This window comes from Clavelina lepadiformis, chromosome 1, assembly GCF_947623445.1.
Source record: "Clavelina lepadiformis chromosome 1, kaClaLepa1.1, whole genome shotgun sequence".
In the NCBI taxonomy this organism is placed as follows: domain Eukaryota; kingdom Metazoa; phylum Chordata; class Ascidiacea; order Aplousobranchia; family Clavelinidae; genus Clavelina; species Clavelina lepadiformis.
The window spans coordinates 1,633,434-1,657,815 of NC_135240.1; the positions used below are offsets into that span (position 1 = coordinate 1,633,434).

The 24,382-nt window shown below is 38.6% G+C and overlaps 3 protein-coding genes and 1 pseudogene across 3 annotated transcripts; 2 read left to right on the forward strand and 2 right to left on the reverse strand.

Annotated features, from left to right (window-relative positions):
- Positions 1–7,267: 7,267 nt before the first annotated feature.
- On the forward strand, positions 7,268–8,943 carry LOC143451388 (semaphorin-1A-like). The gene is made up of 5 exons (XM_076951931.1): positions 7,268–7,371; positions 7,861–7,927; positions 8,280–8,459; positions 8,569–8,668; positions 8,867–8,943. The coding sequence occupies exons 1-5, from the start codon at positions 7,268–7,270 to the stop codon at positions 8,941–8,943; spliced, it is 528 nt and encodes a 175-aa protein (XP_076808046.1).
- Positions 8,944–12,716: 3,773 nt separating this feature from the next.
- Positions 12,717–16,805, forward strand: LOC143451666 (G1/S-specific cyclin-E1-like; annotated as a pseudogene).
- A 1,920-nt stretch (positions 16,806–18,725) lies between these two features.
- LOC143466016 (uncharacterized) lies at positions 18,726–19,943 on the reverse strand. The gene is made up of 4 exons (XM_076964595.1): positions 19,785–19,943; positions 19,555–19,634; positions 19,190–19,442; positions 18,726–19,065 (listed from the first exon to the last, which is right to left on the reverse strand). Exons 1-4 carry the CDS (start codon positions 19,898–19,900, stop codon positions 18,993–18,995), a joined length of 522 nt encoding a protein of 173 aa, XP_076820710.1. The 5' UTR covers positions 19,901–19,943; the 3' UTR covers positions 18,726–18,992.
- A 1,295-nt stretch (positions 19,944–21,238) lies between these two features.
- LOC143451758 (uncharacterized) lies at positions 21,239–22,738 on the reverse strand. Its single transcript, XM_076952522.1, has 4 exons — positions 22,701–22,738; positions 21,869–22,118; positions 21,580–21,760; positions 21,239–21,369 (listed from the first exon to the last, which is right to left on the reverse strand). Exons 2-4 carry the CDS (start codon positions 21,899–21,901, stop codon positions 21,239–21,241), a joined length of 345 nt encoding a protein of 114 aa, XP_076808637.1. The 5' UTR covers positions 21,902–22,118; positions 22,701–22,738.
- Between the last annotated feature and the right edge of the window lie 1,644 nt (positions 22,739–24,382).

Genomic DNA, 24,382 nt, shown 5'->3' on the forward strand with positions numbered 1-24,382 from the left:
TTTCTTTACTATCCAAAAAATTAAAATTGCAAAAGTTAAACGCTGTGCAATAAAATAGCCTTTTGCGAGTTGCCCAGTTTAATTTCTAACTTGGAGTAGTGATTTGCAAGTTAATCTGAAAATGTTTACAAAATGCATAACCATTTTCCAGATACCATACTTTTTGGCAATTTGATAGCCGTATACATTGCGAGTTACATTTGGTAATTTTTATTTTGTGCAATTTGATACCTGCAACGTTGCGAGATACATTTGGTAATAGTTACTTCGTGCAATTTTTCACTCGTATAAGTTGCGAGATACATTTGGTAATTTTTACTTCGTGCAATTTGATATCCGTATACGTTGCGAGATACATTTGGTAATTTTTACTTCGTGCAATTTGATACCCGTATACGTTGCGAGATACATTTGGTAATTTTTACTTCGTGCAATTTGATATCCGTATACGTTGCGAGATACATTTGGTAATTTTTACTTCGTGAAATTTGATACCCGTATACATTGCGAGATACATTTGGTAACAGTAACTTCGTGCATATTTGTCACTTTGTACCCCTACGAATGATAACTTACAAAATTTACGTTTGTACCCGTGCTAATTATAACTAACCCTAACCTCATTTATAAAATGGTTGCACTCAGTAGGCATTTGTTAAAACTATTTAGCAAATGGTTACAATCAGCAGCCAATTGCTAACCCTATTTAGCAAATGGTTACACACATTAGTCATTTTAACCCTATTTAGCAAATGATTTCACTCAGTAGGAATTTGTTAACTCTATTTAGCAAATGTTTAAAGTCAGTGGCCATTTGTTAACCCTATTTAGCATGCGGTTATAGTCAGTAGCCATTTGTAAAATAGGAAAAGGTTACCATGAGTAGCCACATGTTAACCCTATTTAGAAAATGGTTTCACTCAGTAGCAAGTTGTTAACTCTATTTAGCTAATGGTTAAAGGCAGTAGCCATTTGTTAACCCTATTTAGCAAACGTTTAAAGTCAGTAGCCATTTGTAAAATAGCAAAAGGTTACCATGAGTAGTAACATGTTAACCCTCTTTAGCAAATGGTTACAATGAGTAGCCACATGCACATGATGTTAACCCTATTTAGCAAATGTTTACAATCAGTAGCAATTTGTTAACCCTATTTAGCAAATGGCAAAATCAGCAAGGGTATTGATCGAATTTCTTCAGTTCTAAACTCACCACCTTAAAGTTGATAACGTTTTTCATCAGTACGTTTTCCTGTACCCCATTATGAATCAACTTTTCGCTCAACTTTGCTCCTTTCTTTCATCTACTTCTTCGTGTCGAGTAGATGGTTTCTTGAGAGAGTGAGCAAAATAAATCATATTGTAGGGCAGGTGTTGGATAGCCAGTTGACCAGGTTTTCACCAATTGTTGTCAGACTACGGTTCCCACAGAGATGGCGGTATGTCGGACAACATGTTATGACGTGGTCTGCAGTCCAAAGCGACGCGTTGCAGCTTCGGCTTCACCATTCCCTGTTTACATTCGCGATTAAATTTGCAAATAAACTTTCGTCTCAACTGCACAAAGTTAGGCAATGGCGCCCATCGCCAGATGCCCTGGATGGTCAAACTGCGTTTGCGCAAGACTTGCATTTCTTACTTGGTACTTGTCGTTGTTTTAGCTTTCACGCAACAATAAGCATTTTTCTAAAGTAAACCCGACCTCTATGTGACGTAATGACATGTAATAGAACCTATTATCATGTAAGAAAGAAATGAATATGTCCCAAACTTGTCACGCCCAGTCATTTCGTCGGAATGAAAAGTGTTATCGTATTAGGGAAAAACATTATACTCTACATGTCTTTGAGCTCTATCTATCAATTTCAATCAAACAAAACGGCAGCAAATGTTTCTGCTGGAGACGAACATGTGATTGTGATTAACGTAATTGTGCAAACGTAACTGCAACTAAATTACACCCAAAAATCCTGTGTTTGTGACTTTTCTTAAAACTCTCTTAGTCATATATTAATATTTTCTACCACCTCGCTGTGGGAAAATATTTGAATTAAGGCCAATTCTTTGTATTTTCCGACAATTTTGCGAACGTTTGGATGAGAACAAAGCTTTCTTGCTGCATCAGTTTTGAATAGCTCTGTCTTTTCCGTTCACAGCTAATGACTTGATAGATGAAATGATGATATGTGATGTTCATCATTGATCAAAGTATTTCTTAATAAGAAAATAAATGTTGGCTACAAACCCCATTCTACAACCCCGTCTAGTTTGTTCGAAACTTTGCCGTTAAATTTGCACGAATTCTCGATCAATTCAAAAAGACTAGCAAATGGTATCTGGAAGTACAGTACTGAAATGTTATTCTGTAATTCTGTTAACTCTGTGGCAATTGGTAGTTGGAAATAGCAAAGGTTACCATGGGTAGCAAAATACTAATCCTATTTAGCAAATTGCTACACTCAGTAGCCACCTGTTAACTCTATGTAGCAAATGGTAACAGAAATTATGGCAAATATAAACCCTAAATAGCAAAAGATTACATATGGTAGCCAAATGGCAATCCTTTCATTGACGCCGCAACAATTACACTTTGTATTGGTTTTCACGTCTTTACCTTTAAAAATAATTATGATTTCGTGAAAAGTTTAACTCTCCGGGTTAATTGCCAATTGTAATGTATGTCCGGAGTGATTTAGTCTTTCAAGTCACGATATGATGTTGTGATGTTCATCATTGATCAAATGAATGAATATAACGGAGACCCGGGTTCACTTATTACGTAATAATGCCGAGTTCGAATAGACCGATAATATAATTAATTTATCGAAATCCGTAAAACTAAATACGTTGACAGATTTTGTCTTGTAACTTCTTTATGGTTTTGGAAGGCGTTTTGCGTTATGGAAGGTACTCATCTGGCAATCCGGTTTTCCTATGTCCGTAGTGATTTAATTCTTTAAGTCTTTGCAACTTGAAACTTATGGAGTAATTTCACCAACCTAATTCGCGCAATTAACTGGCCGATAACATCGAGTTCAGTTCGACTCATAAAACGTATGGCGTGCGCAGTGACGGCAACAACAAACAGTTGCTGTACCTGGGGGTTGTCACATAAGAGCCAATGCTGGCGGGAACGGGGAAAAATAAAACATTTCCAGGGTGGATAACGAAGGAATGAGTTAAGGGTGACCTAAATTATGCATCACATTAAAGAGTGTTGTGAAACGGGGCTGTTAAAATTGTTGATTCTTTTTAGATTTTTATCCTTTTTTTAGTTAAATAAAGCCTTTAAACGTGGGTCTCCGATCTTTTGCTTATTACAGCACCTTTGTTTGTGCACTTTTTGTCATCGTTACGATGCCACAGGTATATAGACACTTAAACCATCTAAATTTAAATGAAATTTAACAACAGCAAATTTTCTTTTTATAACAGCAGGGAGATGATAAAAGTGACCCAGCAACAGAACAAATTGACGGGTTCAAGAATAAGGATTATGGACAAGCGCAGTCGGAAATCACAAAATCGTGATCTTCTAATACTGGATTAAATAAGAAGAAAAAGTGTCCGTAAGTTCTACTATAATTTCGACCAGCTTTCAAGTATGAATGGAAGATAATTTAAAATACCTTCAGCTTTTCAATGCTGTTTTTGATTTCTATGTGTAAAAGAAAACAAAAGCCAAACATGTCCGAGAATAATGACATAATGGTGTTAGTAATTGTTCTAGATACTGTGGTGTCATGAATTCTAACATATCGCGCCACTGCAAAGTCGTGCACGATAAAAAAAATAATGGGAAAGGTGATTTCAAGTGCAAACTTTGCAAAAAGTTCTTGACTTCTTGGAATGGCCTCGTGAGACACCTACGTGGCAAGCTTCACGCTGATCAACCCAAGGCAATGAAGATGGCTGATTCTATGGATCGCGGCCGGAAAAACGTCCCAATCGTAAGTTTTGGTAAATACACACAGTACAAACGGACTGTGCAGTAGAAAAAACTCCTGCATTGTTAGAGAACGCAGCGTTAGAGAATAAGAAAAAGGTTTATAAACCTATTGGATGAATAATTATATTAACTGCTGTTTAATATTCTAAAATCTAAAAGAACCTATATTCTTTAGATGCGTTAAAATGTTTAAGTATTACTGTAATTTACATGATTTACATGAAATACAAAATATTTACATGAATAAATCCTATTTACACATACTATCTCGATAAACATTGACATTTAATTGCTATAAAATACACATAGTTCGTTGCCATATCTCACACAATAATGCACCACAAAGCCTATGCATATAAAGGAATACACTCCATTGCTTTTTTTCACTAATACATAAACATTTTAACGCATCTTAAGGATATAGGTTCTTTTAGATTTTAGAATATTAAACAGCAGTTAACATAATTATTCATCCAATATGTTTCTAAACGGTCTGTTTGCAAAGTGTTTTTTATTCGTCATTTTGTACAAGACGTACTTTGTTGTTGTTCCATAACAGTGGTTGCGATTTACCACGGCAAACGAATGAAAACTGCCGACACTGTCTGTGATTATTTTACAGGCAGGCTAAAACAGCTTGTGTTGCGTTTTTTAGCAGTTTTGTCATAGTTGCAATATCATCCCCGTGCTTTTCGATCCTGGCTCTGTACTCTGCAAACAACCTTGACAGGAACTCGATGGCAAACTTCTTTCCCGAACGTGCTGCGATCACGGTGTTTCGCATTTTCAGGAAGTCCGACTCGAACGTTACGACCTTTCAGGTACTGGCGCAATTCTTTCAATTGGCCTTTGTTGTACCTGGTCACCGAGTAAGAAACTTTTTGGCATAACCTAGAGTCCTAGATCATCTGATTAGAAACAGGTAATTCCTTTTTCATCTTCGTCCACATCTATCTCATGACTTAACACAATTTTAGGTAACGAGGGTCAGCAAGATACTGCCAGAAGGTGATAGATGTGTGTTAAGTTAAAGTTGACATGATAAGGCTTTAGAATTTAGGTAGTAGGCCTATAGTCATATAGTTCGTAGATTAAATAAATCTTTCAGGGAGCTTTTGAATTCTTAATTGGCAATTTGATAGCCGTATACATTGCGAGTTCCATTTGGTAATTTTTATTTCGTGCAATTTGATACCTGCAACGTTGCGAGATACATTTGGTAATAGTTACTTCGTGCAATTTTTCACTCGTATAAGTTGTATATGTCGTATAAGTGTCACTACTATGAATGTAAACTTTGAACCGCCTTGCATTGTTTTGCAGATCCTTATTCCCAGTTGCTCGCCGCATCAGCGTCTGGTCTCGGTCTATGCAGATAAGAAAATGCAATTCTTTGCTTAATATGACCAACAACCGCGTTTGTTGGCAGTTCTGCTAATCAGAGTATTGGCTTGCTATTTATTGCAATGTGGACTTATTTTTAACGAAATATAAGCCCAAGTAACGCTGTACTTATTGTTAATGTTTTTATTAGCAAGAACGGCTCCCAACAATAACGTAGTGACAAGTAATTGCGTGCCGATGCGATTGTTGTAGCTTGCTTCTGCTTAATTCATCGACTTTACCATATCAAGTTGTGTAAAAGGAAGCATTTACTGTGAAGAACCGCGGTTTATGAAGCCACTCAAAATTTTGCTACTCGAAACAATTGCAGTGTTTTGGGGCGCGTTTAGACGTTTCCTATGGAACGCCAACGCCGCAAAAATAGCAAAGAGTTAAATTGAATCGCAAGTATGCAATTTATGTTTTGTTTTCATAATTTGATTGCAAGGTTTCCAAACGTAACTTTATAGATTCAAATCACGAAACAACAAGCCAAACGTCAAAACCGGCATTCAAACGGTCTTTTCTGTGATTGCTGTTGCACGATTCATATAGAAATTTTCAAAATGGTTTCGCAACATTCACAATTACATCACAGTTTTATACGTGAATCGACAAATGTATGGATGGTTCGGTTTGGTGACACTTAATCACCGACACATAATCACTAGGACATTTAAGACATTTATCCAAACTAAGCTTATTTGCAAACGGTAATCGAGCTTGCGCAGATATCATGCGTTCTTGAAGTCGACAATACTAATGAGTCAAGGTATTATATATTGCTGAATTTCCCGTCTTTGATTGTTGTCACTGTAAACGGAGCCCATTTAATTAAGACTTTTTTAATTCCGTTTCCACTTGCTTTATTAGTTATTTTGGTTTAGTTCCAACTTCCAACTTCAGTACTACATTGTTTGTTTCATTATTTTTCAAGGATCGTCAGATTAATCTTATGTGTAAGGCGTCGTCGTCAAGCATCGAGCCATCAACTTACTGTATGTCGTCACCTTCGAGTGACGTCAACGATAAAAGTAAAATTAAATAAATAACATCACTTTTCGTTACAATACAGTGTGTCATTGTCTCTGCATTATAGGCCTATACTATAGGGCCTATAGGCTATACTTGGTTATTTAGAAATTAATATCTACCATTTGTCATAAAGTCCTTTTTGTTAACCATAAATAAAAATCAGCAAAACGTATATCTTAAACCGACAATGACAAACACAGTTGTGGTAGGACAAAGTGTTAGTTAAACAAAATAAAATGCATATTTCCGTCCCTGGAGCAAATTATTTTTGTTATTATTTCATTTGAAATTCACCGTCAGCAGCTTGTTTTCGACAGGATTTGTTTAGTTAAAGTGATTAATTAATCGGAAATATTAATTACGGATTAAAAGCATAAAAGTTCACGAATGTGAACTTAAAACCGGATTTTGATGTCAGGAATAAAACGCCGGATCTCAGATAGAACCAGGCTTGTTTTTCATCTCCCATTATAATACTGGTGTGGTCAAAAACGCGAAATCCTTCATGAATTTTAATGTTGAATAAGCCATTCTGTCACGATACCGCGTGTGAATCCAGTGAGATAAAGCCAGAAGTTGAGCACCTGGTGATTTTGCCGACTATTATGCTCAAGCGCGCCATCTTGGGATAAGATTTATTTCCCCTGTACGTTATAATTTATCTCCCGTATGGCTTCATCGTTGACGAAGCATGATGTACATAATGCGAAATTATATCAGAATTGCATATGGCGAAATGGCATAAATTTCTATCTGTACACAATGCTAGATGGAATTCAAAAGCCATTTATGCTATGATTGCCTACTTCCTCATCCCTAGATGGAGATTAACTCTGGAGATATCATGCTCATTCATTGCAAATGCGTGGCAGGAAGCCTTGTTTTCTAACAAAAGGTTTAAAGATGGAATATATCAAAGATTATGCGTTTGCCTTCAACATACATCTGCCCTGGGTCATCAAAGACCAGATATCACTAAAACTGAATGTGTTTGTTGTGTCCAAGAGGTTTATGACGCATTGTTGTCTTTGTAGGTCATAAAATAATACAATTTTTTACACGTAAGAAAGCGTCTATTGTGGGGTAACAATGCTACACCAAGTGGTCTCTTCGTATGAAGCACTCCGAAGTGATGAATGTGGTTCTTTTATCTGCAGATAATTGGCCGCACTATGGTCGCGCGCCAACAACAGTCGTTTAAGTTTAACCAAATATCTGTTTGTACTGGCAATTATTACGTTGAAAAAATATTCCTTAATATTGTGGTTGAAGCTGCTATTTTTGTCAACGATGCCTTAGATCAACAAATAATTGTAATTCAAGCCCGGCCTTCCACCACACAGCACACCGCATAAGCACAGCAACAGATTAACTATTTCAATGTAGCGATTGCATCTGAATTGCATCACATCACAACTCATTCGTTGTCATGCTTGAATAATTTTAACCGTCATGCAACGGTTTTGTGTTTATTTCAATTTTTATTTTCTGCGCAGGAATAATATTTTTGTCCTGGATTTGAAGAATCAGTCAAGCGGAACCGGCGAAGTCACTTACAAGCAGGTGACGCATTTAACTTTAATCAGCTAAGCATGATTGGTGTTGTAATGATTTCGGTGTGGCTAGAATATGGATTGCCCACATTATTCACACCCACATGAATTTATGATTTCAGAAGAAGTAAGACAAAATAAACATCATTTTTGAACAAACAATGCACATATTTAGCATCATGCGCCAAACACGTTTATAATGTTTTCAAAAAAAAAAATTTAATTACAAACTTCATGATTCTCTTTCAAACTTCTTTAGTGACGTAATAACAAATTCAGAATCTCAAGTTGTCACGTGATGAAAATGTCTTAGATATAACGTAGCGAACTTTGAGGCGCATATTTTCTTATAAACGTTGTAGGCAATGACGTGGAAGTATGATGACGCAAGTATCCAGTTGTGCCAGAGAAAGGGTCAGACCAACAAAAAATGCCAAAATTTCATCAAAATTTTCAAGCAGTTCCACGGTGAGGAATTCCCCAACCGAAGAGTAATTGTCTGCTCGACAAAATCTTTCAGTCCCACTTGTAGATATTATGAGGTAACACTTTTGGATTATTGTGATGTCACAATATTTTGGATATGCAGCAAGTTTTTCAACAAACGGGTGGTTTTTACTGTAAACTTAAAAATGATTCTCAAACTTTCAGCTGACAGAGGGCGGGAATTTGTCATATTTGAATCAGGAGTTTGGAGGAAAGCTGAGCTGTCCATATGACCCAGATTATGACGTAGCAAGCCTTGTGTCAGGTTCGTTCGATATGTAGAATATATTTGAAGATGAAACGTAACACCGTTTTATTTATGATTTGCAAATTCAATTAAAACTCGACATTTCGCGCGAGTTTGTTGCGAAAACAATGAAAATAGCGCGATCAGTTCAGGCTAAGAATTGAGCGAAATCTCAAGCTGTTTCGAGGAATAATCTTCTTTGCATATTCTACGCAGGCGACAACCTGTACACGGCGACCCGGGCGGGCTTCCGCGGGGACGATCCCCTCATTTACCGTTCATCAGTCGTCTGAAATTTTCACAGCAGAAGGTGGGTCACCAGTTTGCGGACAGCTAGTGGTGAAGCTACTTTCTTGAACGGGGAGTTGTCCGCGTTTGCAATTTGCACTGTAAATATTGTGGTGGACAGCAAGGCACTGCGCGTTGGCTTAACTCGCGGAATGACACCCTTGTCATGCTGGTAGAAACCATTTTTATTTATTTATTTAACATCTGAACCATGCTCGTGTGCAATGATCCGTAACCGTGATAACTGAAGCGTGGTTGCGGTGATCACTGAGAAAAATGAAAGGCAGTCTTGCTTCAACAGGCTGGCTTCATACCAATGTAGCCACATCGGACTGTCGAGTGTCGAGTCCCGGGGAGTTAGGTCTGTTGTTTCCACCACGTGTCCACGTTTTATAGGTATTCGAGAGACTGTGAGATGGTCTTCTTTCGTATGAGGTCGGCTCAAGCATATTCGGCTACCAATTGCAGCCATCTCTTCCCTTCCTCATCAGGGGTCTTTAGGTCGTCTTGGCCCATGGGTGGGTGCAAGACACGGCAGTCGAAGAGGATGTGTTCTGCTGTTTGTGATTCTGCACCGCAAATGCATGATGGTGATGTTTTGAAGCCCCATCGGTGCATGCATTCGCCAAAACGACCTACTCCAGTTCTGAGGCGGTTCAGGGTTGTCCAGGCCTTTCGGGGAAGGTCTGCGCCAGCAGGGGTAGTGGTGGAGGGCTCCACATTAAACTGGGGGGGGCGGGACACTTCTTTCCAGTCGTCGCACCATGCAGTGTTGATGTTGAAGCCGGCGGCCACAAGTGCAGTAGCATGTCTGCTAAAGGGGCGGCGAGAAACCAGCCGCTGACGGCCACCGTGGGGTTGGCCGCCCAGGGTTGCGTGTAAGGGATGGTTGATGCTATCCATGGCTTGGCATGCAATCTTGTGAGTTGCTTGTGCTCTCCGATGTTTGGAAGGAGCGATGCCTGCCAGCACCGGCATAAACGCAACAGGAGTGGGACGGAGGCAGCCAGTAATGATCCTGAGGGTCTCATTTAAGGTGGTGTCCAGTTTCTTTGCATGTACACTTCTACACCAGACTGGAGCAGCGTACTCCGCAGCAATGTGGACAATCGCAAGCGCTGCTGTACGAAGGGTGGAGGTGCATGCACCCTTGAGGATCCAACCAGACATCTTAGAAGGTTGTTTCTTGCCGATATCTTGCTTCGGAGGGCTGTAATATGTGGTTTATACGTTAGCTGGTGGTCCAGTGTCACTCCAAGGTACCGTGGTTGCTGGCTGTTAGGCAGTACAGTCCCGTTCAGTTGGATAGCTAACTGGCGGTTCGCCTCCCGGTTGTTGAGGTGGAACGCTGTAGTTGTTGTTTTTGTTAGGCTCAACTTTAGTCTCCATTTTTCAAGAAAGTCCGCGATTTTCTGCATGTCCTTTGTCAGGGTCTCTTCCACGTTATTCCAGTTTGTGTTGGCGTAGAGAAGAGCCAGGTCGTCTGCGTAGCCATACTAGTGTGAAGTTGTTTGTGGCAAGTCGCTGATGTAAATGTTGAAAAGCATTGGTGACAAGGTAGAGCCCTGGGGTACGCCATTTTTCAGCCGCCTGAGGCGGCTGTTTTGTCCATCACTGGTCTTGAGGGTGAAACTGCGGCTGGACAAGATGTTAGTAATGAAACGCACTAGGTGTCGGTCAGGGATCATCCGAAGGAGTTTGAGGGTTAGGCCTTGCTGCCACACGGTGTCATAGGCAGCAGTGAGGTCTACCAAAACAACACCCGCTTGCTGTTTTCGCTCGAAGCAGTCCTCGATGTTGTCGGTGAGCTTTAGCACCTGCTGGACTGTCGATCTTCCCCGTCGGAATCCAGCCTGTTGTTGTGGGAGCTGTGGGTCAACGACAGGGTCAAGGCGGGCCAGCAGGAGCCTCTCCATGACTTTGTAGGGGACACAAAGTAGGGAGATGGGACGGTAACTCTTGAGGTTTTCTTTGGGTTTGTTAGGCTTTAGCAAGGCAATAACATTGGCCCTGCGCCAAATCTTCGGGATCGCCATGCGGCAGAGGCAGGATGAGAATAGGTTGTTGAGCCATGTTTGACATTTGGGTCCACACTGTTTGAGGAACTCTGGGGGGATGTTATCCGGTCCTTGTGCTTTCCCATTCTTCAGCTGCTTGATAGCACTGGAGAGCTCCTGGGTGGTGAATGGCGTGGAAAGATGTCCGTCCGGTCCAGGTGCCTTCCACAGTGTACTGCATTCCTGCTTTACTTTACGTGTATGGTTCTTGTCTGCATTGCTGAAACGGCCATTGGCAAGGAGCTGCCCGGCTATGCAATTAGCTGTGATCGGGCATGGTTTTGGCTGAGCGTTCCGTCCAGTGAGGTGGTTAAAGGTCTTCCACGCTTTTCTGCTGGAATGCGTAAAATCCATGTCCTTTACAGTATCCTCCCATCGCTTCTTACGTTTTTTGTCGAGGCAGTTTAGCAGGTCTGTAGCCTTGGAAGCAGCATCTCTAGGTTGCTCGGCACTCACGAATGCGTCATAGTGGTTATTACATTCATCATCCCATGTGGGGATGTAGTGTTGACGCCGGCCACGTGGTATGGTCTTCTTTGCAGCGTCTGTGAGTAGTTGGCAGAATGCAAAGTAGGCTGAAGTTGGCCGAGGTGGGGTCTGGTAGCTTTTCAGATCCAGACTCAACCAGTCGAGTGTATCGTTGCCAGTTGGCTTTCCGGAAATTCTATCTTTTGACTGGTTTTGTTTTCAGAGGTTCAATTGGATTCGTTGGTTTTATTAGTGATGGTCTGTGTTGGGATCTTGGGAATTTATCCAAAATAATACGTCTCGGGGTAGGTCCAGTGTTGAGATTTGCAAAAGCCAGGTCAGGGTTGGTGGTGGTGTTCCATCTGCCTGAGCAGAAACTGCCTGGCTGTTTGAGGTCAAACAAAAGGTGGACATCGGAGGCCGAAGCCCATTCTTCAAGTGCTGTGCCGTCGTTGTTTGTAGCGCTGTAGCCCCAGATAGTGCTGTGGCAGTTGAAATCGCCAGCATAGATGCATGGGCTGCTAAAGGTGGGGATGGAATTTTTAAGCAGCCTCGCATGGGGCGGTTTGTAGATATTGATGACATTAACGCCTTCCACCTCTACAGCCGTCCATTCTGTTTCGGAGTTAGCATCACATGTTGCCATGTGTTTCCATTTGGCTGATTGCTTCACAAATGTTGCTGTGCCATGAATTTCGCTCTCGGTATGGGCAGCCAGGGTGTATCCGGCAATCTTGAGGCGGGATGTATCCATTACATGGGTTTCTTGTAGAAGGATGGTGGTGGCTTTGTGGGTGCTCACAAGGTTTTCCAAGATGTTGATTTTGGCTTTTGTGAGACCTTCTACATTCAGCTGTAGCAAAGTGACACCTTCCCGTACGGCAGTTTTAGCTGCCTGCCCTAATGAGGACACATGCTTCGGGTCAGTATTAGGTTGCTTGGGCTGAGATCGCATTTTGCTAGGTAGCTTGATTGCTTGTTTGCTTTTCTCAGGTTGTTGATATTAGCCTGACATACGTCAGTTTCCAGGATTCACCACGGGGAGGTCATCAACTTGAATCCCTTTTTGTGAGTCATCATCAGGTCATCAACTTGAATCCCCTTTTGTGAGATGGTAATTAGCTGTGGAGTGGCAGTTTTTTTAAATGGGTTTTCTAAGAGTACCGCGTCAATGTGGTCATCGAAAGCAGTGTTTTTGTAAGTTTGTAAGATAAATCGTTCATTGACAAGATTGCGAGCAAAAGTTAGCAACCATGGTTATGCACACATTGCGAATTCGTACAACATTTCAGGACAAATATTTAAACTTGAAAAGGTAAGGAATGTTAGAGCCATGTACATTTTGTGACATTTATTGGATTTCGTTATGAGATGCTATGGTTTTGGTTGTTATGGTCGCCGTTGTTTTGGCCAGTTGAACAACTTCATTATTATATTTTCTCTTGTTTATACCTTTATCTTGTTATATGACTAGTATTAACATCAATTTTAACTTTCACATTAACCATAACCACACGTGTTGTTATTTTTGTTCTCAATCTGAGAGCCCACATTCTAATCGTCTTGTTTGTTTCAGCTGGGCCGACTGTGACGAATTATGGCGCTCGATGGTCGACAAAGAATCGCTTTATTACCGAAACAGCGCTTACTTGTCGAGACACGAAGATCTGCAACCTCTAGTGCGCACCATCCTGTTAGACTAGTTAATGGAGGTAGCAACTCAACTTCTAAACTCTAAGGGAAAACCAGATAATGGAAAGTATCTTGTCTAACGCTAGTGTGTCTCTTTGCAGGTATCAGAGGTGTATACTTTACACCGAGAGACGTTTTATTTAGCGATCGACTACATTGATCGATATCTTTACAACACAACCAACATTCACAAAACGAGGTTACAGCTTGTCGGTGTCACCGCCTTATTTATCGCCGCGAAATTAGAAGTAAGTTTGTCATTTTTTTGAATAAAATTTATTTGAAGAACCTATATTCACGCAGGTAAGCAGTTTTTAGGAGAAATAATTTCTAAATATTGGTCTTTGCTAAACTTTTGTGTCTCTACAGGAAATCTATCCCCCGAAGTTAACAGACTTTGCCTACGTCACCGATGGAGCTTGCACGGAGGAAGAAATCATGTCCCAGGAATTGTTAATCCTTAGCACACTCAAGTGGTCGCTTTCCCCAGTCACAGTGGTGTCCTGGCTAAACGTTTATCTTCAGACAGCTCACGCCGCTTTCGCGGCCAATGCTCCGTCATCCGCCTTTTTCCTTCCTCAATATCCGCAAGAAACATTTGTCCACATATCACAGGTGGGAATAAGTTTGCAGTCAGTTCTTGTGTGAAAGGTAACGGTCCTAAACTTTGATGAAACAACGTCTCAGATGCATCTAGTGCTTAAAATGTCACCAGCGTCCTGGCCGGTTCTGTTCGTAAATTTTGCTATTTTTTTCTATTATGTCGTCTTCTTAATCTCGAATATGTGAATATTTCGACTGTGAGTTGCCGCTGATTTATTGACCCATTTTGCTTGTTTTTTACATTCATGCAGTTATTAGCAATTAGCAAACAATATAATTAATATCGGGAATTTCCGCGTACAGCTACCTCACATCTTCACTTGCTGGATATTTAACGTGCGGTTTCAGAAACTGCGTCAAGTGTCGGGTAATCTTAACGGTTCTTATTTCCATTCTAGTTGATCGACCTCTGTACATTGGGCATCAAGAGTCTTCAGTTTCCATTCGGTTTCTTGGCTGTGTCCGCCTTGTACCATTTTTCATCGCGGGAGCTCGCCACCCAAGTTTCAGGCTTTCAGTTCTTAGACATCGCCGCTGTAAGTAATTCTATAAGTACTGGGATAATTCTAGTATAAGAGTGTTATAAGATTTAGATAATACTAGGAGTGTTATCAGCAATGTCTACTAATGTATTTACGGCATTTTACCTAATTTTGAGTTTATTGCTTTAAAATTCGGTTTTCCGGTGTTTGTCGGATTATTTATATCATTTATTTTTAAGGCATTAGGTGCCCTATATAGTTGGTTCTGTTAATATTGCCTGAATTTTGCGTGTTTTAATTGAACTGTTAATGCGTTTAGTGTGTCCACTGGATGGCGCTGTTTGCGATAACAATCCGACAAAGCGGTCTTCAACCTATGAAACAATTCCGCAGGGTGGCAGCAAGTGACGTACAAAATATTCAAACTCACACGAATAACATTGACACCTTGGTAAGTTAGCGGTAAACAATTCGGCTGATTTTGAACTGCTTGTACTAAGTGTATGTTTTGCTTGTATGGCTCATCCTGGTTAAAGTTGGAATTGAATCCTAAAAGAGGCCAAATGGTAGGCCTATTATAATTAATTATAATTATAAACTAATAAACTTTGGCACATTGAGAGCTCTTTAGTCAAGCGGAAAGGCTTCCCACAGAGAGTCAGGGTCTTTGAAACGAATTCGAGAAATTAAATTGAATGGAAATGTCCAAGTGCTTTAACGAAACAAAAGCTGGGAATGACCTCACTCAATCAAAAGCAATAAATCAAACCATCGTTCTCATTATTCTCATTTCTCACAACCATTGAACTCATCAAATAAAAGTCATGATAAATGTGATTTTATACAATGACTTAACTGAAGCATAAACAAACATTTGCGGTTTGCGGTTTGATATGTGAGCTAAACTAGCCGACGAAAGAGAAGTTGCTGCAGCGCTATCTACATAAAAAAGAATTCAATTGGCGTGATCATAAACAGTTAACAAGGGACAGTCTCTTTTGAAAGTAGGTGCTATCGACGGGGCTAACCGGGTTAATCTAGTGTAGATCGCCGAATGTTTTTTGTTGCCCGCGAATGATTTTGCGCAAGGGTAATTGCTGCGTTGATAGTCTGGTTTCTGAAAGGTGGGTGATGAATATGATAAGTTATCACTGTGTAATAAATTACCACTTGCTGTATGATTTGTGAAACTGGCCAATGTTTGTGTGTGGTGATCGTTGTTGCCATGTTTAGTTAAATTAATCGCGTTGGTTTGGTGAATTATGATTTATGAAATTAGTACTTGTTTGTCCGGAACTCTTTGTTCCATTGTTAGCGTTAGATCGTGGGTAATGAGGTTGTTTAGACACTTAAATTTGTTGTATTTGTGGCTGTAGTGGGTAAGAAATTGCGACGTCTGGTGGTGACCACTTAAGAAATTTAGCACGAATTCGTTTATTAACTGGTGGATTAAGATTCTGTTGACCTACTGCACTCATTAATTTGCGCATTAAATCTTTGGAAGATAGAACATGAAGTGTCACATCAGCCAACAAAAACTCTAAATGATCCTCAGTCCTCACGTTTATCAAAATTTTTCAAGATTTCATTGATTATTATGTCGTAACAGGTATGAGCCTACGCAGAAGGTAAACAAAGTAGCCCGAGGTCTGTCGCCGGAATTGCCTCTACCGCTAACAAGTGACGATTAGTTTTTGAAGTGATTTGATAAAGGGAAAATTTATGTTCAAGGTGGGAAATCCACGCTTCGGGATTGAATTTACATGATTTACATGAAATACAAAATATTTACATGAATAAATCCTATTTACACATACTATCTCGATAAACATTGACATTTAATTGCTATAAAATACACATAGTTCGTTGCCATATCTCACACAATAATGCACCACAAAGCCTATGCATATAAAGGAATACACTCCATTTCTTTTTTTCACTAATACATAAACATTTTAACGCATCTTAAGGATATAGGTTCTTTTAGATTTTAGAATATTAAACAGCAGTTAACATAATTATTCATCCAATATGTTTCTAAACGGTCTGTTTGCAAAGTGTTTTTTATTCGTCATTTTGTACAAGACGTACTTTGTTGTTGTTCCATAACAGTGGTTGCGATTTACCACGGCAAACGAATGAAAAATGCCGACATTGTCTGTGATTATTTTACAGGCAGGCTAAAACAGCTTGTGTTGCGTTTTTTAGCAGTTTTGTCATAGTTGCAATATCATCCCCGTGCTTTTCGATCCTGGCTCTGTACTCTGCAAACAACCTTGACAGGAACTCGATGGCAAACTTCTTTCCCGAACGTGCTGCGATCACGGTGTTTCGCATTTTCAGGAAGTCCGACTCGAACGTTACGACCTTTCAGGTACTGGCGCAATTCTTTCAATTGGCCTTTGTTGTACCTGGTCACCGAGTAAGAAACTTTTTGGCATAACCTAGAGTCCTAGATCATCTGATTAGAAACAGGTAATTCCTTTTTCATCTTCGTCCACATCTATCTCATGACTTAACACAATTTTAGGTAACGAGGGTCAGCAAGATACTGCCAGAAGGTGATAGGTGTGTGTTAAGTTAAAGTTGACATGATAAGGCTTTAGAATTTAGGTAGTAGGCCTATAGTCATATAGTTCGTAGATTAAATAAATCTTTCAGGAAGCTTTTGAATTCTTCTTCGAAGACGTCACCTCATCAATGGAAGCACGTATTCACGAATTGCAGAATGAGAGGAAACGCAAAATTTGCCTCGGTCTACCACAAGTTTGTGATTTCAAAACGTTGGAGTCCATTAACCTGGACACATATAAAGAGAAACATTTGCAGGTTAGGACGTTCTGGTAATTGTGATTAATTTTGACATAAAACTTTCTTTGTACATATTACAGATACAATCTATTATATAATATACTCATAGAATGTATATGTACAAAGTCTTAGCAAATTTAGTTGTATTTAAAAATAAAAAAGAGACCATCTAGCTGTATTTTAGAAAAAACAAAATGAAAAGAAGAGTCCGTCAACATTCATATTTGTTTGAATTTATTACACTAACCACATTAAATGCATTGATGTATGGTACCAGTTGTTTGTTATCGTCATCAAACAAAATAACATCCGGTATCTGATATCTTACACATATAATTTTTACAAGGTAAAAGAATTCAATTCAATCTATGCCTTTCTATGGGATGAAATTACAGGTTATTTCATGCATTAAAAGGGAGTTCTTGTGTAGGCAAAATATAATTCAATCTTTGATTTCTTATTTGATTTGATTTGTATAATGATTCTTTGATTTTTGTTTTTAAAAGTAAACTTGCCGTGTAACAAATGAGAAAAGTGTCTTTTTTGTGCACTTTCAATGTGCACACCACTAAAATTTATGGGATTTTATTTAATTATTATTTATCAATGTGCTTTAATGCAGTCACTAGTTACTACACTGCAAGAATGTAATCCACTTGTCCAAGACTTATCCTCACTGGGCATTTCCTTTCTCTTGGTTTTGTGCCGGTGTTAACATAAAATAGACATAAATATAAATAACGGAAATGTTTCGTCGGTGTTAGGTTGTCGTTATTTCATAAACCAGATGGAAATGCAACGCGTGCGAAGTCAGCTTAGAGAAGCGATGAGATCCGGCTTTGTTAAAAAACTAAGCTAGGCTACTAACTTCAATTTGATGGCACAATTCCAGAAATAGTTTTGCTGGTTTTTTTTGTATTTAACGATGTTCAATTCTTTGTTTATTTGTTTTGTTTTCAAAACTGGTAGGACAGTGTGACCAACGATATAAAGAACATGATAGGAAACTGCTGGGGGAAGTACCGTTTTTATTTCGCCCTCGTTACGCTTCAGTGCGGTCACATCCGTTTCACACGTTTGACTTTGGTTGAGCCTTGGACTTAGTGTAGCCTTACGGAGAAAGAACTATGATTAGGGGAAGGTGACCTTTGGAAGCGTATATATCAGTATAGCCTATAGGCCTAGCTGAATTTGGTTAACTTTGAAGTTTACAATGGTGCGAAATTTTTAAAACTCGGTGAAACTAGGCCTAAAGATCTACAGGTATGCTTGCAGATTGAGACTGCAATATTAAAATGCCACGTATATGTTGTGTGGGGATTGCTTTTAGTTTGGCCTGAAGCCAATATTAGTGTTACTGCTAGACTCCTATAGACGTCTTTGACTCCGTTGCGTTTGCTGTTTCTATAACGTTTCTTAAAATCAACACCAACTTCATAAAGTCTAATTGTTATATTGTCCGAATAGGTTGTATCAAATTAGAAACATTTACACCATCTTTTCACATTTAAACCAAGCTATAACTCAAATTCAGTAATGATTCCAATTCCGAATAATTCAGCAATAACTTCAATTCAGCAGAATAGAAGAAATAGCTAAACGACAAAAGACAAGAGAGAGAGAGATTTAGATTAGATCCAACATTCATTCATTCATTCATTCATTCAACAGGACATTCATCTTTCGAACCGTGTAATCGCTTTTCTTTTAACTACTGTACAGCAATAAGAAAATAAATTGAATGTTTACAAGTCTAGCTCCTGCCATCAAAACTAGATAGCAAGCATTATTACATCATCCAGCATTCAAGTCAAACAAAGCCTTTGTTACATCATAAACATTCTGTTGCATTTGAATTCACACCTAGGGTGGACTCACCACCTTTATTAAAGACAAAACGTGTACAAATGTGTAACATACAAATTAAAATTGCGTTTCAGTTTACGCAATACTAATTTCATCTGGAGTGAGGTTACTTGATGGCAATTCTGTTGTATTTTCTGCGTGAATTTTCCTAGAGTAAACAATCCAACTTATTGCAATTGATTTCAGAAAGTTAGAACATATTCAATATAAGTATAATACAACATTAATATCTTATCACATTAAATGTTAAGCTGAATCATAAAAATATATACCTGAGAAAAAGATCAAAAATTTTTCTTGTGGCTTCAAGTGATTTGCATCGATCTGCATTCGGGCCAAAAATATGAAGAATTCTAGATATGCCATCTAAACTAAACGTTGTCAACAACTCAGATCCATTTGGTTTGGTGGCGAAAATGTTCATAAAGTAATCAATGGCTTCTGTCGTCAAATCATCTGGTGATTCACATACCTCAACCCACATAATTTTAATTGTTTTGCCAGAACACGCCTCAGAGGAAAAGCCTTGAAAAATGTTAGCTTGTGAAAAATCCTGTATTTGGCATACACACAAATTTATCTAGCTAAACATGTAAACTTATAAAAATACACAAAACCTTAAGGCAGCAGGACTTACCTAAATAACCACGATGCTTGACCTTTTGATGAACTTCAAAACCTCGCTGAATTTTAAATTTTTCATCACAGTATTTACACCTAACCAGTAACATGCAAAAGTAAACTCATTAAATGCATCCAACCTTCTATTTTACTGGTGTGAGAGATAGTTTCTAAATCATATAAAGCTATAAGCACCATATACTTAAAAGGTCTCTTAGCCTCAGCCTATCTTAATTCTTAACTTACTGAAAGAGATCATTAGCTTGCAAAGCAGAAGATGATACAGGCTTGATTATACACTCTTCATCGTCGACAACGATTTCAATTAAATATTCAGCAGAAAGTGCTGGTGCGGACGACATGTTGGCAACTGATAGGCTACACACGTTTGAATCGTCAAAACAACGTAAACAACAACCTCACTTCTCAGTAATCGATAAACGAACCATGCAAATGCGTACAACTTTTCGACACGACTGGCGTAGTGTGAGTGAATAAGTGTCCGCAACCATGCGTGACGCGGGCGAAACAAAACCTTCTCTTCTCATAAAAAAGAAACAAACGAGGAGGAGGTAGTTTCCCATCATGTTCTTTATATCGTTGGTGTGACAGTGCAATAATGAAGTGTACGTAATTCTCTGATAGAATGGATGGCCAATGAAGGAATTGAAGCAAGCGGCTAGATGCTTATTCAGGTTTTGCAGCCTAACTTTTGCTGTGTTTTGGGCAAACGGGTTTGCAACATCTTGAGCAACATTTTGCAATTAACTTTCTTATCCTTTGCGTGTGGACAACTGGACATAAGGAACACCGCTTCCTCTTCTGCAACGTGTTTGCTGTTTGTAGGGATGTACTTTGAAAAGCCAAGCCACATCTCACCATAGCCTTTCTTGTGCCTCTGTGGAGTTGAGGAATGTTTTATTTTGTCATCATGTGGGGCAAAATGAGGCAGTTAGCAAGATCTGTTATGAAACATCGTCGCTTTGAACCTTGTCCGCTCTGATAATCAGGATATACTTGTCTGAATATGGTATATGCATTTAGAGCTGCGATGTCGAGCAGATTGTAAAAGAGAACTGGAGGCCATTGGCGGGTTTTTCGTTTGCAAGTACAGTATATGTTTGAACCATTTGGTCAAATAAGTCAAAACCAATCTTTGTCTTGTTATATAACCTGATGATCTCAGGCCTCGTTTTTGGGTCTTCTTCGTCAATGGTTATATCGTGATGCATGCTGAATTAATTAATTATTGTTTTTCTGCTACAAACCTTATCTTCCAAAATACTCGCGTTCCTGTCGCGCCTCAACCCAGACAGAAAAATTTTCGTTAGCCATAGATAATTTATCATGGGTCCAAGTTAGGCCCTAAGATAAATGCCAATGAAACGCCCATGATATATACCTGGCGTATGTTTGCAAAGTTGACCGGCCAGATATAGATGCCCAAGAAGTTTCTAAGCTGGCCCTAAGATAATCGCCCATGAAACGCCCATGATATATACCTGGCGTATGTTTGTAAAGTTGACCGGCCAGATATAGATGCCTAAGCTGGCCCTAAGATAATCGCCAATGAAACGCCCTGAAATGCGAAACGAAATGCTTTATCAAAACAGCACTGCGTTTAAAGATCAAAACAAAGCGTTTATTCAAATGAAAATGTCATGGAATGTGAAATGAAATTAGCATGCACAAAATTGTTCCTAAAAGCAGTCTATCAGGCTGTGTAAAACCGAGTGGTATTTTCTGACGAAGACTCTGAAGACACGGTTCAGTGCCTCCACCAGAATGACTGGATTTACTTCGTCTTTCATTTCTTCCCCCATCTTAGTCTCTACAGCCGGCCAAAACTTGTGAAACAGCTCTCTGTCCAATAGATGATGGGCCAGTGTTTATGAACAGTAGGCTGAAAAACACCTAAATAAGATACACATAGATTTTAAAATTTGGGTAACAAGCATCCAAAATCAAAAACAATTGGGACTCGTTAATAAAGTTGAGGAACCTTTGGGTATCCATATGAAAACTTTTAACAATGACTTACTCAGAAGAAGTTGATATAGCTTGATCTCTACAAATGACTTTTTCACTTTCTTCCTCCCATAGCCCAATCTTGTCAGAGAGTATGTCATTGCCACCTTCTTTTTCATGAAGAGCTTTATAAAATTCCTTGTCGTTGCCACCACGTCAGCATGTTCTACTCGTGTCGCAATTTCCTTGACATCCTATTCACATTGCATAATGTCTCAATTGACTGAAATTGCATTCCTGGAAGTTGCTGCCAGTTTTACATACAACAATTACAGTAAATTAACCCAAATCATCACCCTCACTTGCTCAATAATTTCCTGAAGTTCTTCTTCCATTTCTGCTGGTAAAAATATTGGTGGCTATTCATTCTTTTGTAACAAGGAAAGTGACATTAAGGAGTCCAGCTTATCCTCAATCCCAGAAACGTTCAGATGGAGCAAGGAAATATCAGCTTTTAAAAGTGAAATTTCATGTGAATATGACACAAACTGAGGCATGTTTTGCTTTTTATGTGGTGGTTCATTGCTGAAGGGTCCAAGCTTTTGAGTCAACCTTAAAAAACAAGTAAACACTTAAACATGTATTAACATTGCAACATACGCAAGGCAAATTTAGGTATATTTATTTTATCCTTTATGTACCTTATTGTTACCAATATAAAATTTAGACCTAATCTAATTAAAATGAACTTTTGAAAAACATTCCTTTCTAAACCTAAAAACAATCACCTTAAAAGTACCAGGTACCGAAACAAAAAATTCTACAGAAAAGTTATTTGGTAAGGGATTCCATACTCTTTTTTACAAAAGTATTGATGGTACTGGCAACGGTACTGAAAAAGTACCGCAGTACAGTAATATATATCTATATAGTATCAGTACCACAGTGATGCTCAACGTCACCGACATGCTCTTTTTGCAACCATTCTCAAAAAAATCTTGACTTGCTTATTTCAGTTGTTTAAAACAATAAGTATACAACAATGCGTGATTTGCACAAAATTGACAAACTGTACCAAAATAACACAATCGTGGTACTGTAATTAATAATGGTGCAAGCAAAGGACAAGTTCAGCTTAGCTTAGCTTAGCTTTAGCCACCTGTTTACACATACAAAAAAATCACTTGTATATACCTTTTGAGAGCACTCGATGATTCAAATTAATTGTTTGCAGTTGGACTTGTCCATTTTCAAAATCTAGGTTGCTGGTCTCAGTTATGTTTCCATCTGAATCACTTTAAATTGGTGTAACATGACCACTTGAATAAGCTTTACGTAAACAACCTTCATATATTTCTTGAAAAGAACATAAATACTGGTAAAAATATATTCTTTTGTGTAATTTATGTTAAAACTACTTTTTCTTTGGCAAACAAAAAAAACAATAAACTTACTTGATTGACACAATATTCCACAGAAAAATAGTTGCCACTCTGGTTTGGCATCAGCTTTCTGTTTCACTTACAACTGCACATCAGATTCATTTGGTGGCCAATAACATTTATTGTTGCCATGAAGCCACTTCTTGTGGACAACATCAGATGTGCCATCTTGGAATTTGACAAACACAAATTCCTTCATAGTAGGCTATATATCACAGAATGGTATGTCTCCACTAACTTATTTCTGACCACAAGTATATTTGTTAGAAGTGTATACAGGTAAAAATATATATACAACTTAGATATACTAAATTATTAATCTGAAACTTGCAGGCTATTGGAAGAAATAAATCGGATCTCACTAAAATGCTGAAATGAAGATAATAGACCTAGTTGGGAAACACTGTTTTCAATTTCAGCCTTTTAGTGTGTCCCAAAACATCTGCTGTAAAAATTACTAAATGTATCTTGCAACGTATACGGGTATCAAATTGCACGAAGTAAAAATTACCAAATGTATCTCGCAACGTATACGGGTATCAAATTGCACGAATTAAAAATTACCAAATGAATCTCGCAACGTATACGGATATCAAATTGCACGAAGTAAAAATTACCAAATGTATCTCGCAACTTATACCAGTGAAAAATTGCACGAAGTAACTATTACCAAATGTATCTCGCAACGTTGCTATTCTTGCTATTGCTATTCATAACATTGCTATTCTTTCCCGCACAATTTTCTTCCCCTAGATACGAATAGCAAATTATTTAATTCACGTAACTAGTTACTTTAGTTCGCACTCATTTACACAAGCTAGTGTACAATACCTGATGTCACAAACTCAACCATCTCGATGTCAGTCATTAGGTTCATATTCAATGTCGTTAATTTGTTTACTGATATCACCTGTACAAATTAATTTATACATTTTCTTTGGCCACTTTTTAGCGATTTGGGAAACATTATACTGTACTCTAACTGTTTTTGAGCTCTATCTGATCAACGACTATGGCTAACTTGAAAATAGATAAAAAACTGTAAAACCTTCGGTCCAAGCCAAGTGTGTCCCTTAAGCTGTCTGGCAAACTGAACAGCAGAACATGTAAATGTTCTTTCACTCTTCCAGCAAAAAGGGATGCGTTATATAGTCAGTTCCCATTTGACAATACCCTACACGAAATTAGAAAAAATTGACCTAATATTGGCAAATACAAAAGAAATGAGCGAAACGGAGACATTTGGTAATTTTTACTTCGTGCAATTTGATACCCTTATACGTTGCGTGATACATTTGGTAATTTTTACTTCGTGCAATTTGATATCCGTACACGTTGCAAGATACATTTGGTAATTTTTACTTCGTGCAATTTGATACCCGTATACGTTGCGAGATACATTTGGTAATAGTAACTTCGTGCATATTTGTACCC

What these genes read in the sequence shown, in the direction of transcription:
- LOC143451388 (XM_076951931.1), top strand. Translation starts at nt 7,268, where the DNA reads ATGGAATATATCAAAGATTATGCGTTTGCCTTCAACATACATCTGCCC. An exon ending in GTGTTTGTTGTGTCCAAGAG is followed by an intron (nt 7,372 to 7,860) that starts GTTTATGACGCA and finishes TTTTCTGCGCAG; the next exon opens with GAATAATATTTTTGTCCTGG. An exon ending in CGTAGCAAGCCTTGTGTCAG is followed by an intron (nt 8,669 to 8,866) that starts GTTCGTTCGATA and finishes TATTCTACGCAG; the next exon opens with GCGACAACCTGTACACGGCG.
- LOC143466016 (XM_076964595.1), bottom strand. Translation starts at nt 19,900, where the DNA reads ATGTCGTCCGCACCAGCACTTTCTGCTGAATATTTAATTGAAATCGTT. An exon ending in CAAGCTAATGATCTCTTTCA is followed by an intron (nt 19,635 to 19,784) that starts GTAAGTTAAGAA and finishes GTTACTGGTTAG; the next exon opens with GTGTAAATACTGTGATGAAA. An exon ending in CAAGCATCGTGGTTATTTAG is followed by an intron (nt 19,443 to 19,554) that starts GTAAGTCCTGCT and finishes ACATTTTTCAAG; the next exon opens with GCTTTTCCTCTGAGGCGTGT.
- LOC143451758 (XM_076952522.1), bottom strand. Translation starts at nt 21,901, where the DNA reads ATGGAAGAAGAACTTCAGGAAATTATTGAGCAA. An exon ending in TTCAGGAAATTATTGAGCAA is followed by an intron (nt 21,761 to 21,868) that starts GTGAGGGTGATG and finishes CAATGTGAATAG; the next exon opens with GATGTCAAGGAAATTGCGAC. An exon ending in GCTATATCAACTTCTTCTGA is followed by an intron (nt 21,370 to 21,579) that starts GTAAGTCATTGT and finishes GGCCGGCTGTAG; the next exon opens with AGACTAAGATGGGGGAAGAA.